This window comes from Euprymna scolopes, chromosome 10 (genome assembly GCF_053919585.1).
Source record: "Euprymna scolopes isolate OS-2025 chromosome 10, ASM5391958v1, whole genome shotgun sequence".
NCBI lineage: Eukaryota > Metazoa > Mollusca > Cephalopoda > Sepiida > Sepiolidae > Euprymna > Euprymna scolopes.
The window spans coordinates 30,589,233-30,604,147 of record NC_136491.1 but is presented as its reverse complement, the minus strand read 5'-3'; the positions used below and the strand labels follow the sequence as shown (position 1 = coordinate 30,604,147).

Genomic DNA, 14,915 nt, shown 5'->3' with positions numbered 1-14,915 from the left:
ATAAAATTACATTGCAAATTAAAAATATTAATAAAGATTTTATATAGCTTTTTAAAAAAAGTTTTCAACAATATAAATAGAAATTTTTATTATTTTAAATAATATAAACCTCCTTTTTGGCTCGGACAAAAGTGTAATATCTGTTGTGATACTATGCTTCGCCTTTTCTGATCTCGATCAGTGGAGAAGAAATCCTTCTATATTGAGGCAATATTTTATTTTTGTTCCTATCCGGAGTGCCCGTATTAAAAACAGACTGCCCTCTTGGAGAGGCAAGTAAATAGGAACTTTTTTTTGTTTAATAATACGTAATTAAATTTAAATCGGTGATTAGAGGAATTTGATTCGTTTTATATTATATGGGGATCAGGAGTATTTTGCCACTCAATCTCCAATCTGCCCCTATTTATAAGTTCCAAAGTAAAAAAAAAAAAAAAAAAAAAAAAGAATTTTACATTATAAATGGTTACAATTTTCATTTCACTCTTAATAAGAACAACAAAAAAACAGTGCAAATAGAATTGTTATTTTTAACACGTTTCTAATGAATTATTCAGAGTTAAGAGAATTTTAAAAATGTGTTTAAATAAAAGCAATCTCTTATTTATTCATTCATTATTCATGAATTATAAAGGCCAAAAGTCACTCGAGGATGGGGGGATGAGATGCAACGAACGATCGTTGAAAGATGAAGAATATTGTGAGAGGGTTAAAGTAGTGATTGATTCAATGATTTCGAGTTTTATTTATTTGAAATGATTTAATTTGAAATGAAAAAGTTTTTTAAAACTAAAATCGTCTATTTAATTTTACTTTTTTTTGTAATTTAACTTTAAATAAAATGTTTATTTTGCAAAGTAAACATTCTCTGGAATTTAATCGTAATAAAAATAAACAAAAACACTAGTATAAAAAAAAAAACGGTTAAAAACGGGAATCGTTATCAGTAGACAAAGAAAATTTCCTGCGCTTCGCAACCTTCAGGCTCTGGTTTCCGATCACACTTGGCCTTTGGGCCAAGATGACAGTGTAGTACCTTGTGCCTAAGTTTGTTTTTTTTTTGTTTGTGAAATTTTACTTTTAATTGTCAAAAATTGATTGTTACTATTTTAAAACCGGAATAAACTATATAAACAAGATCACACTGTCTGACATTTCTGAATTTTTGAGATAAGGATTGGTTATTTGTATTATTACTCATCGGACTACTGCTCTCATCTCGAGTGTGATTTTCACAACGTTTCGGTCGATATAACCTCCGACCTTCTTCAGGTGTACCGCAAGGACCCGCGGCGCAGTGGTTAGAGTACTGGGAAAAATCAATTGTAAAAGCGATATTCTCCTAAAGGTTGAAGGTTCAATACTTAGTGTGGGCGAGTGGGCGACCAAAATATACATTTGCGTCATGGCTGACGGAACAAGAACACGCCACCCCTGTGAAGTAAATAAAGGGTTCCGCTCGAAATTCCGTCCAAATTCCCGAGTTCGACAGAAACATTCCCGAGTTTGACAAGATACACCTGAAGAAGGTCGAAGGTTATATCGACCAAAACGTTGTGAAAATCACACTCAAGATGAGAACAGTAGTCCGATGAACAGTGTAGTATCTGTTCTGATAATACACTTCATTTTCTGTCCTCGATCAGTGTATGAGAAATCCTTCATAACTGAGGCAGTCTTAATTTTTGTTTCTTATCCAGAGTGCCCCTTTATTAGGGAGCTGGATTTTCCACACATTAAAAACCGACCTTGTGTCTAACCCTGCCTTCGTGGGGAGGCAGGTGAACCTTCAGTCTGGAATCAAAGTGTATATTTTGTACTAGTTTACTTGCCTCGTTCGTGAGGGCAGAGTTAGATAAAATGAGGTCGGTTTTCAATATGGAGGGGAAAATCCAGCTCCCCAAAAAGGGTCACTCTGGAATGGGACTAAAATCAAAAATGCCTCAGTCTAGAAGGATTTTTCCTTTACCAAGGACAGAAATATTATGTAGTATCAAAACATATACTACACTTTACTCCTAGCCAAAAGGTCCAAACCTGTTCTGTCCTCTGTCAGGGAAGGGGTACTGTTCTAGAATGGGGCATTGTTTTGTGTTCCTAAATCAGGGGGTAGACTATATATCTCCCACATTAAAAACAAACCTCGAATCTATTTTTGACCTCGCGGGGAGACCCGTAAATAGGGACAAAGGAAGCACCGTGTAAAAATAAGTGACAGTCTAGTTTACTTCGTAGGTAAAACTTTTATTTTAAATGAAAAGCGAGGTAAGGTAAGTACATGGCGGCAGGGGGGGGGGAGAGAAAAGGAAAAGGAAAGGGGAGTGATCTGAATTCGTATACTAATTTATCTGGAATGTTCTGGAAATAAAGTTATGCAACGTTTAAAAAAAAGAGATGAAAGGGGGCGGAGAAACAGAAATACGGATTTTCTACGGTAAAAGAGGAAACTTTAATAATTAACCCTCCCCCCCCCTCCTTCTCACACACCGACAAATTTACACTTTTCCGATGTTACGCGCATCAAATTGACAGACGTGAGTAATATAGGGTGTGGGCCGGGTAAGATCAGATGTCTGTAGAAGAACAGACTAAGGTGTGTGTGTGTGTCTAATATATATATATATATATATATATATATATATATATATATATATATATATATTACATACACACACGCACACACACACACACACACGTTAGACAGGATGAAATAAATGTTATCACCAGTGTAACGACGGCGACCCAACTAACTTAAGTGCTCTTTTCTTTTCTCTAGTCTAGTCCATGTCGTCTCGCCAAAAACTAGTCAGACGGTTCTCCCAGTCATCGTGGTTGTGTACAGTTCGTCATAATAATAATAAGACTTCTTTCTCTCTCTTTTTCTTTTTTTTTTTTTTTTTTTTTTTTACAACTCTATAGTAGGATATAATGCCATTGGTGATGACGGATATCCTCCTTCCTCTTCGCACTTTGTCGGATGGTGGTGTAACCTAAATTCCCTGTCCCGACTCTTGGACCATTTCAGTCTCCCCATAATTTGAAAAGAAAGAAAGGAAACGTAGCTGGCAGAAAATACTGGGAAATCTTCGCTTCCTTTCGAAACCGACGAATTTCCGGGGTTTGGGGTCGGGAGTATGAAGTTAAAAAATATAGGATATTTTTCAGGTTTTTTTTTTTTTTTTTTTTTTTTAAATACAAATAAATTTATTTATACCCTCTTTCTTTCTTTCTTTCTTTTTTTGATGATGATGCTCGGACACGTTCACTTGCATCCCCACACGGGCAGTTTTTAATGAAGGAAAAATCCAGCTCCGCATAAAGGGACACTCTGGATTGGGTCAAAAATAAACATTGCCCCAGTCTAGAAGGATTTTCGTCCCGGACAAAACTCTGAATGGAAAAGATAAAGCGTAGGAACAAATAAACAATGCCTCGTGGAATACACATAAAAAATAACAGTTTATTATTATTATTATTATTTTAATGTTTCATAATACAGACTGTGCTGAAATAATAACATTATTAATTATTTAGAGACCCATCCTTAACATGGGAGGCGAGAGGGCATTTTGTAACTAGTGTACTTTCACCTAACAATTTAATAAACAAAAGATACCGTTAAAATGGAAATTAACTTGAAAATCCTATCAAAAAAAAAAAAAAAAAAAAAAAAAAAAATTGCACGGTTTATATTGTGCGCAAGCACCGTAATTTCTATTTCATTAAGGTGTGATAACAAAAGGGCTTTTATATCCATTTACCGATATATGACTAACACGTTCTGCTTTATCGTATGAATACAACGGACTGATTACACCCGACCGACCGTCTCATCCAAAATCTATTAAAAATTACTTTTTATTCTTTTGAAATTAAATCAAAATCACCGTCATTAAATGTTAAAAGCAATATTTGTCAGGCCGATTTTTTTTTTAATATATCGTTTTAATATATCGTTTTATGGCGTATTCGGATGTTACTATACATATAGATTCGAAAATAAAAATGGCCAAAAATCAAATGTATAACAAATAAATGTTATCAAAGGCAAAATAAGTTACTCCTCTACCTATCTGCAAAAGTTTTTAGTCGTTTTACTCACTTAAAAACGTGGAATCTTTCGAAAATCATACAGTGTTTATCGATATATTTGAAAAATAAATAAATAAATAAATAAAATAATGGCGGCGTGCTCGCTGTTAAATACGGTAAGTTTGTGAAAATGAGTTCAAACAAACAAATTATACAAAATACTGTTAGAAACCCATCGAATATATGTCCGCCTATGTCACGGTAACATACATTGAGCGAGTTTTTAATAGTATTTTGTATAATCATTTAGTTTGAACTCATTTTCCCAAACCTACCGTATTTAACAGCGAGCACGCCGCCATTTTTCTTTTTCAAATATATCGATAAGCACTGTATGATTTTCGAAAGATTAAAAAAGTAAGTAAAACCATTAAAAACCTTTGCAGATAGGTAGAGGAGTAATTTATTTTGCCTTTGATAAGATTTGTTATATTTGATTTTTGACCATTTTTTTCCAAATCTATGTGTATAGTAACACAAACCCCTCGATTTTCATGACGAAAATAGTAATATATCCAAAAGTTACGACAGTTCATCGAGTAGAAAGTTATTTATAGTAAAAAGTAATTTTTACGGAAAATTAGGTAAAATAGGATTTTCCTTAGACATTATAAAATAGACAGTGAAGAATAGATATAACTCGGAACAAATATTTTATAGTACTCGTTTATAACCTGGAATATTTGTTGTCTATGGCAATAGACTTTTTTTTTTTTTTTACTAAAAACACTATATCAGTTCTACTTGATGAATTTTCGTAATTGTTGGATATATCACTATTTTCGGCATGACAATTAAGTACGTAATAGTTTTGCTTAAAACATATTTTTAAAAAATCGATCTGTTGACTATATCTTAACAAGCACCTATTAATTTTTATTGTTTTGTTGAAACCAATAGTTGTACTATTTACAGAAGAAATACCCCTCCTTTTTTTCATGCGGCAGGCGCGCGCCAGAAGAATATTTTCATTTTCGTTAAGGAACACGAATGAACACTAATACTTGGCGTTTTTGGCTTTTATACTCTAATTTTTTCTATCGCGCCCCTATCATAACAAAGACTTGTTTCTCCCTTAGCGAAGTTCAGAATTGACTGATTTTTTTTCTACTTATTTTTGCTATATTATCGATCGAACTCAGATGTTTTTTTTTTTGTTTTTTTTTTTTTAAAATCTTTATTGGAATTCAAAAATCCAGTATACATGAAACGTAGAAGATACATTAAATAGGGATGCTTGTACAGAATAGTGAATTTGGAAACAAACGCATTTTAGATTAAAAAAAATAATAATAATAACTAGCGGGACCTGTGGAAATTCCACAGGAGACTGATTCATATGTAATATACTGATGTTAGCGTTCTGTAGATATCCAGCGTAAATGGAGACGCTCTGATATCATTGTACCTATTTACAATGCCTCCCTACGGGACAGAGTTATACACCAGGGTCGTTTTATAACGTGGAGAAAAGGTACAAAAATAAAAATTGTCTCAGTCGTGAAGGATTTCTCATCCACTGAAAGAGAACAAGAAATGGAAATGCCGCATCTGAAGAACAGATACTACACTTTGATCTTGGCCAAAATCATTGATATCATTGTAGCTATTTTGTTAAAACTGCAAAAGTATTTATTCAAGTTAGGAGGGACGCCCGGCGTAGCCAGGTCGTAAAAAAACGCTTAAATATGATATTTTAATTCTTGCAGATTTCGTATACATATATATAGTTAATGTTCTATCGATTTTTATATATTATAATATTGCAATTTGAACAATAGAAAATATATCTATATGACTTGGGTTCATCAAATTTCAAACAAACAAACAAACAAACAAACACACACACACACACACACACACACACACACACACACACATATATTAGTTCATTCAGCTATAATCGAAACCGAACCCAAAACTTATGAATTCTTGATAAAATTATTTATAAAAAAAAATTGACTACTGACGTGCCATCAGCTAAAATCGAAACTGAAACCAAGACTTATAGAATTCTTGATAAAATTATTTAAAAAAAAAAATCGAAATCAAAATTATGAAGAATTCTTAGTAAAATTATTTATAAAAAACATTAAATGACTTGAGTGCTATCAGCTATAATCAAAACCGTAACCAAAACTTATGAAGGATTCTTGGTAAAATTATTTATTACAAGAAATGGAAGTACATAACAATTAAACGACCCGGATGGAAGCGTGACACAGAAAATAACACACACGCTATCGTATTAATATATAGATAAATAAATAAATAAAGTAGTTAAGTGTCATGTCGAAGTTAGTATGAATTCCAAAAATGATAAAAAATGATCCAGTAGAAAAATGTGCTAGATTTATTTTTCGGAAAAAAAAAAACTTAGAGATTAGTGGTCGGATTTTTTTTTTTTTTCAATAGCAGATTTCAAGGAAATCAAGGGAGATAATTCTATTTTTAATTGTAATTATTTTTCTAGTGAATGATTTTTCATAACTTTTGGAATGTATACTAATTTCGACATGACACGCACGTATGTAACAGTGTTTTAACCTAAATATGTTTTTTTCAAAGTCCATCATTCTACATATAAGTACCAGAAGTAAAAAAACTTAAAATTTAAATAATTTTTCTGATTTAAAATTTAACTTTTTTTTTTTTTTTTGTAATTTTGACTTGAAGATTTCGCTAATTTTTATTGCGTGAAAAAGTTTTCCAAAAATGTTTAGTTGGTTATATACAGTGTTTTGGTATTATCGGCACAGTGCCAAACTGAAATTGGGACGCTAAAACCTACACAATCAAAAAAGCGTCTTAAATCCATCTTGTCTTTCTTCATGTAAAGTAATTATTCATTATAATAACCTTTTTTTTTTTACGAATTGTTTTCTATTCTCGTTCATTTTAAATAAATGAAAATTAAAAAGAAAATTCTCCCTCTTTAAAGCTTAATTATAATTAATGAACAAAGAAAGGCCATTTTTAGATTATGTAGGTTTCTGCGTCCTAGATTTTTCTTTCAATTTGGCGCGGTGCTGATATCAGAGCACCTAATAACATTTATTATGAATTACCGAATTACCTATCGTTTCGGGGAGGGGGGGGGGCTTAGAAATATATATATATATATATATATATATATATATATATATATATATATATATATATATATATAATCATCTGTCTGTTTAAATGTATGTACGTATGTCTGCCTAAAATTTTCAACAAAGGTGACGGATTTTCACGAGATCAGTATCGTTTTGAGGTTTGACCCTTCGGACAACAAATATCGAAAAATTGGCAAAAAACATTAATTCCTTCACCCTCAACTGCGCACTTTTCTACAAGGAGGGTCGCTTTCTTTCGCCGATATTTTCGAAAGTCATGCCCTCTTTTCGATTGAGAAACCTTAATTTAAACTTTCGCCACTTCCGGTTTATCGATAGACGCAACAGCAAAGACGTCAAGTTTATTTTTTCATGTTCTTTTCCTCCTTCGCAGTACGGGTTCGAGCCTGCCTACCTACTACCACTTTTTTTGGGGGGGGGGGAGGGGCTCAACACACACCTCCAAATTCCCGGGCAACGCCGGGCACCAAGGCTAGTATATATATATATAAAGAACATTAAACCATGCTACACGATAGACATGGTAAAATACTCTTCTCTAAAATTAAATTAAATTTAAAAAAAAGTTCTTAAACATTTAATTTTCAAATTTTTTCTTGCCTGATGAGATTAAGACTGAACGAAAATGTCAGCAGTAGTCAGCACATCGTAGTAAGATATCAGTATATTTACATAAAGAAAATAATATGTGCTAGAGGACTAATTAAAGACGAGCATTGAATTTTTACGCGCAACCGCAAAAACCATGGCCACCAGTGAAAATAATATGGAATCCGAATACATTGGATGATAAAGGTCTTAATATCATGAAAACTACTAGTCGGTGACATTTTTAAATGTGATATTCGTTCAAAACAGAACCGAATACCCCTACAAATAAACATTTTCAAAGTAAGTCTTTAGCTGGTCTTCGATCATACATTGACCTCAAAGGGCAATCTATAACAATTGCGTTGCCAAAATCAAGACAGTGGAAATGAACACAGTAGATGTAAAAATAGAACGGAAGTCACTAAACATGAAACGGGATACGAAACCCTACAGAAATGATTCTCACTTGTGGCGATAAACAAAACTGACAAAAAACTTATCGTCCACCTACTTTTTACAGAACAAAGATTTCATATTCCAAAAGTGAAGTAAATCGACCAAGTAGTTTTTCTTTGTAAATAAGAAAATCAAAATTTACGATTTTTAGCGATTTTGCTCCTAAACTGCATTGAACTTGAGGCTTATTTTTCACCCTTTACACTTCGATTTGAGTTGTCTCCCTTTATTTATTTCATCTGATTCAGTAATAATTGCCGACAAAAACACTACGACTAGCTTAATCGTAAAATTTGATTTGCTTGAATAAAAAAAAAAAAAAATTAAAAAACACACTTGATCAAATAACGTGATTTTTGGAATATTTCATCTTCGTTTCGAGACAATACGTACATCATACAGACATTTTTGTACTTCCTTAAATTTTAAATGCCGTCATTAGTGTCAATTTTAAAGAAGCACCGAGAAATCTTTCTAGATTGAAATAATTTATTTTTGTCCCAATCCAGAGTTGGGGGAGCTGAATTTTATCTCACATTAAATAAGCAGATAAAACAACAACACTTTAATTTCTTAATGTTGTACTGTTTTTATTTAGTTTAACAGCACAAATAAACCATAATACTTGACATTGTTTACACAATATAATTTTAGCCAGAAGTGATTATCCGCAAACCTAAGGGATTAAAATCACTTTCCAACGTTCACAAAGTGAACAACGTTTACGACCATACCTCCCCTTCTCACTAAAGATCATCCTTCGCTTTATTTGTGCCTCCATCTCCAGGTCGGAAAGTGGGATTTTTAGACTCAGTACCCTAGAAGAGCAGTCTGGATTGCAAAAATCCCTGAACAACCTCGTTGATATTACCCGGTAGGGTAGCCTCAGTCGATTAGCAATAACTTTTGTGTATAATTATATAGAATCACAGCCATCTTTAAAAATCAGTAAAATCACTGAATAGTGAATAACTAAAGAGCATGCATTACAAAAAAAGGGGGGGCATTATTTATTTATTTATTTTTTACAAAGCCAGTAAAAAATACATATACAATAAATAATTGTTACCAAAGGCGAGGTAACATCAATCGTGACAATCTACTAGTATTTTGTTTAATTTTCGTTTTTTTTTTTTTTTTTTTTAATACAACTGACTTTACCCTACTTTGGTTTTAACGTAATTAAACGCTTTAAAATAACACACACACACACACACACACACACACACACACACACACACACACAAAAAAAAAAAAATAACAAAACAAAAAACTTACTCAGGTAGAGTAACTTATTTTGCCTTTGGTAACATTTATTTGTTGTATATTTATTTATTTATTTATTTTTAAGAATCATTCCCGTTTCTAAACTTAGGGTTAGATGTACGAATAGGATCCCAGATTTCTAGTTAAAACCTAGGTAATAGGCATTTTGGGGACATCATTTTATTATTAAAAAAAAAAAAAAAAAAAAAAAAATCACTTTTTTTTTTAATTGAAGTAAGACGGGACCACTATTCTATTATTGAACGTACAAATTTGTAAAACAATAAAATCACTTCAGTTTAAGGTTGAATCATGTGATTACTGATTCGCTCACTTAACGCGTAGTTTAAAAAAGAAAAAAAAAAACTAAACAAATTTCATGTCGCATACATAAAAAAAAACTAACGATTACAAAAAGAAATGGTTTCAAGTTTTGAAGTAAGTTGAAAACAATATCGTGTACTCTGGTTGGTCATAAAATAAATCAATAACAAAGCGCAACGTTTGACACAAATAGAAAATAAAACATTTTTAAAAGTCGAGGAAAAAAAACAACACACAAGTGTTCGTTCGAGTCAAACTATTGACAAACATATCAAGTTTCTTGGCAAGAAGGACAAGTGCGAGAATTCGAACTTTTTCCTTCATCTTCATCCGTCCCGCACGAATAGAAGTGTTTTTATGTGCAACTACCTCAATGGATTAGATATATTTTAATCTGTAAGCTCGCAAGAAAGCAATTAAAATACCTAGTGCGCGACAGGCCGTCTCATAAGATTATAAGTTTGAAATAAGTTTGAAAGCAAAAAAACGAAAACAAAACAAATTGACGATCTTTATTTTGATTTGAGTAGTAGCCCTCCCGGGCTCCCCCCTTTCCAAGTACCCTGGTTAAAAAGTAAAATAGGGGGGGGGGGGTAAACATTTGTAAAATAGAAATCACATGAAATAGATTCTTGGTATTTATTGTAGATTAACAGTGTTAAGAGGGGTGTTAAGAGGGGTTATTTAGCTGAGGGTGTTAATCATTAACACCCTCAGCTAAATAACCCCTCTCCCCAAACAAACAAAAAAGAACGAGATTTTACTTGAGGCGATTACGTGTGGACACGTAAAAAAATAATGGGCGGAAAGAAAAAAATTAGAATTTAAAGTGGGAGATCAGTTTTGGGTACTTATGCATGAATATGGACCATGCTGAAATAACGTTATTATTTAGAAACTTATTCTTAACACGAAGAAGAACGAGAGCTATATTTATTTATTTATTTAATATTTGTTTATTTGAAACTGGTCTGTATTTTCACGTAGCAATTTCATAAATAAAGATACCGTAAAATTTGAATTTAACTTGAAAATCCAAATTAAAAATAGCACCGTTGTTGTATTCTGCACGAAGTCCTAGTTTTGCATATAAACTTAACGTAAAATGGTAATCGATTTTAGGGTCATTCTGGCGTTTTAGGACAGGTAATCATTGGGGGGGGGAGGCTATGGAAATAAATTATATGCGTTTTATTATATTTTTTTTTAAGGTAGTTGTCTACCTCCTTAGGCGATTACGTCTCGTTTTAAAAACTTGCCAATCGGACTTAGGGTGACTGACAAAAAAAGTTAATAGACCTTAAAAGTTAGAATGACCTGCAAATGGAGGATCATTTTATATTAAATTTATATACGAAACTAGTCCCACACTCTAATATTCTAGGTTTTTCTCCCGTTCCGTCAAGTTTTCATGGCGTCCACACGTAATCGCCTAAAAAGTGGAATCACATGTTTGGAGGCGGAGGGGGGTGGGTGATTTAACCGAAAGCGTTAATCTACAAATTGACAATACTTTGAGATAATCATTTTATTAGGGGTTTGTTTTACAATCCAGAGTTACGAAAAAAAAAAAAAAAAAAAAAAAAAAAAACAATAACAAGTAAATAACAAATAAATTTTACCAAAGGTAAGAGAAGTTACTCTTCTACCTAGGTGGATAATTATTTTTTTTAGTGTTTTTACGATTCGAAAAACAAGTAGTGTTGAGAACAAAAAAAAATGGCTATGATGTCTCTTCCATCTTTGGAGTTTTGACAATGACTTAAAAATAAAAAAATAAAAATAAATCGTGGTAGAAATCCGCAGTAACATGTATTGGGTGCATTTCTACAATCGATTTGTTTTATTTTGGGACACTTATGCATGACAGTTACTATTTTTAAATCTTTGTTGCCAGTTTTCTTGTTCTCACGTAGCGCTCAACACTACTTGTTTTTCGAACATTAAATAAAAAAACAACCAAAAACTTATCTAATTAGGTAGAAAAGCAACTTATCTTCCCTTTGATAGCATTTACTTGTTTTAATTATATATATTATATTATATATATATATATATATATATATATATATATATATATATATATATATATTATAGACATTTAACTATCGAGCTTATTACATATCTAAATTACAACGAGCACTTTCTATTTCCTGTATTTTAATTAAACTAGTAATTTCATTGTTACATTAAAATACACTCAGCTCTTTAGACTATTGTTCTAATCTTTAAATTATATATATATATATATATATATATATATATATATATATATATATATATATATTAGATGTTTTTTTTCGTACCTCTGTGAATTGTAAACCAAACTCCAATAAATTCTTAAATTTCGTTACAACTATCTAAAAAAAGGGGTACTTATGCACTTTTGTTACCGCGCTATTTTAAAAAAAAAATAGTATTTTGAAGTTAAATTCCAATTTTACGATATCTTTTATGCTAAATTGTTAAGTGAAAGTAGAGAATAGTTAGAAAACACCCTCCCCATGTTAAGAATGGCTTTCTAAACAATAACGCTATTATTTCAGCAGCAGTGCAGCACGGTAACAAAAATGCATAAGTACCCCCTTCTCCTAAAAAGGGGGGGGGTTATCTCGAAATAAATCACATTGGTAATCGATTTTGACCTACCTTAAAGCGACTCTAGCTCCCAAAGAGGATGCTATTTTTTATCGATTAAGTTGTTTTTTTTTTATTTTTGTTTCTTCAAATTTTTTTCGTAGCGTGAACGAGTCGTTCACTGAACGACTAACGAGTTAAATTAGTCCAACAAATGACAGCCTCTTTGGGAGCTAACCGTTTCAAGATAGCTCAATTTCAAAATACCAAATTCATTGAGCATCATTAATAATCGACATTTCACTCAGTTTGTTTTGTTGACCTCCGTGTCTGCATGGATAATATATTTAAATAAACGGTTTAATCCACGGGCTGGAAATAAACAAGGAAAAGAAGACTTATACAAGATTCGAGCCTAAACGATCGGATCCTGTGTGATTTTTTTTCGGGGGGGGGGGGGTAGTTTTCACAAAAGTGCTTTTCAAATCGTAAAGGATTGCGACCATTTCCTGGACTTTCTGGGTAAATTCTGAAATATCCCGGACATCAAGTTCCTTACAAATACCATATAATCAATATTTTTTATTGCTGGTGAAGCATATTTGACGGACCTGAATGAGACCCCCCCCCCCCCCCAAGAACGGCTTTCGGGATAAACACACACAACCTCCCCATGTTAAGAATAGCTTTCGTTTTTTTTTTTTTTGTTTTTTTTTTCAATTTTTTAGTCGATTATTATTGGTTGGGCACTAATATACAGGGGAGGGGGTGATTCTCGTTCAAGTCCGCCGCAATTTTATAACTTAATTTGATTAATGGTGCTAGTGAATGCACTTACTGATCCGCGCTATTTTTTAAAATCGTATTTCCAAGTTTAATTAAAGTTTTATGATATGTTTTTTTTTCATTCAATTGTAAGGTTAAAGTATAGAATAGGTACAAAACACCCTCGCCTCCCCATGTTAAGAATGGCTTTTTAAATAATAACGTTATTATTTCAGCACGGATCAATAAGTGCACTAGTACCATAAGATCATTTCTCATATATATATATATATATATATATTATATTATATATATATATATATATGATGTTATTTTCTTTAAAGTAAAGTGAACGGTATTGTTTATTTCAGTCAAAGTAAATATTTACTTTTTATAAAAAATAAAAGTAAACTTTTCTTTCGGTTTTGAAGGATTTTTTAAATATAAATATAAAAATATTGAACAAGACAAAAACTATCCATCAGCAAATGACCGAAAAATGTGGAAATAGTATAAAAGTAATTAAAATAATAAAAAGAGGGGGGGAGACGAAACTGTGTTTTTAGTGTTGTTCAGCCTAAAATAAACTTTGAAAACTTAAAAGCCGGCAATTTAGAAGATGGAAACTTTGCTATAAAACTTTTTAAGATTCAGTCCACCAATATCTTCTTCGATACGGAGGTTGGCGATCGTCTTGCTTAATTAACTACAGTGCTAAAACAATTGAGAAAATAAGAAATTCAGGGATATCTTACCTCACAGATGACCACCTCTTGAACGATATTCACACCCGTGGTAGCCATGCTGCTCCTGCTGATGACGTTTCTTCTCCCCGTTGTCATTGTTGACATCTCGCATGTCACGTGACCCGCAGGGACCTGAGGAAGGGAGAGGGGAAGCGTGACGTCACAATCCGCGAGAACTCTCCCTCTCTTTCTTTCTTTTTTTTCTCTTCCTCTCATTTCCTGTTTCTTTCTCTTTTTTTTGTCTCTCTTTTTTTCTCTTTCTCTTTTTTTGTCTCTCTTTTTTTCTCTTTCTCTCTTTTTTTCTCTTTCTCTGTTTTTTTCTTTCTGTATCTATTTCTCCCATTTCATCTCTCTGTTTTTCTTCCTCTCTTTCTTTCTCTCTTCTTTATCTCTTTCTCTCTCTCTCTTTGTTCTTTCTTTCTTTCTTTCTCTCTCTATTTCTTTTTCTCATTCTCACTCTCTTTTCTTTCTCTCTTTCTTTTTCTCATTCCCTCTCTCCTTTTCTTTCTCTCTCTTTCTTTCCCTTTCTCTCTCTCTCTCTTTTGATCCCAACAGAGAACTGAGGAAGAAAGAGGGAACCGTGACGTCACAGTCCGCGAGAACTTATTCTCTCTTTTTCTTTATTTCCCTCCTTCTCCCCCCCTCTCTCTCTCTCTCTCTTAGATCAGTGCTTGATGAGCGAGCAGCTCCCCCACCCTATCCTTTTCATTAAAACTTTTTATGCTCACGTTTCTTGGCGTTTATTATTGCGTAACTGGTAATTTTTTAGGTGATTATCTAGAATTAAGCCTATTTTCAAACAAAACATACATAAAAATCTTTTTAAAAAGCTTTATGACGTATGTACCACAGAACGAAAATGTCACATTCTAAAAATCACGTAAATTGATCAAGTAGTCTTTTTTGTTTTGTTTTTTAACTAAATGAATTAAATTTTATTACGAAGCGAAACGTATGGTTTTAATCCGCCATGATT

The 14,915-nt window shown here is 32.4% G+C and overlaps 1 protein-coding gene across 1 annotated transcript in view; it reads right to left on the bottom strand.

The window, feature by feature from the left end:
• LOC145285900 (uncharacterized) overlaps window positions 1-14,264 on the bottom strand; it is a 202,720-nt gene extending 188,456 nt beyond the window's left edge. Inside the window, exon 1 of the mRNA XM_080134367.1 lies at window positions 13,949-14,264. Coding sequence (XP_079990493.1) covers window positions 13,949-14,155 — 207 coding nt within the window. The 5' untranslated portion in view covers window positions 14,156-14,264. The remainder of the gene's footprint in view (window positions 1-13,948) is intronic.
• Window positions 14,265-14,915: the final 651 nt, after the last annotated feature.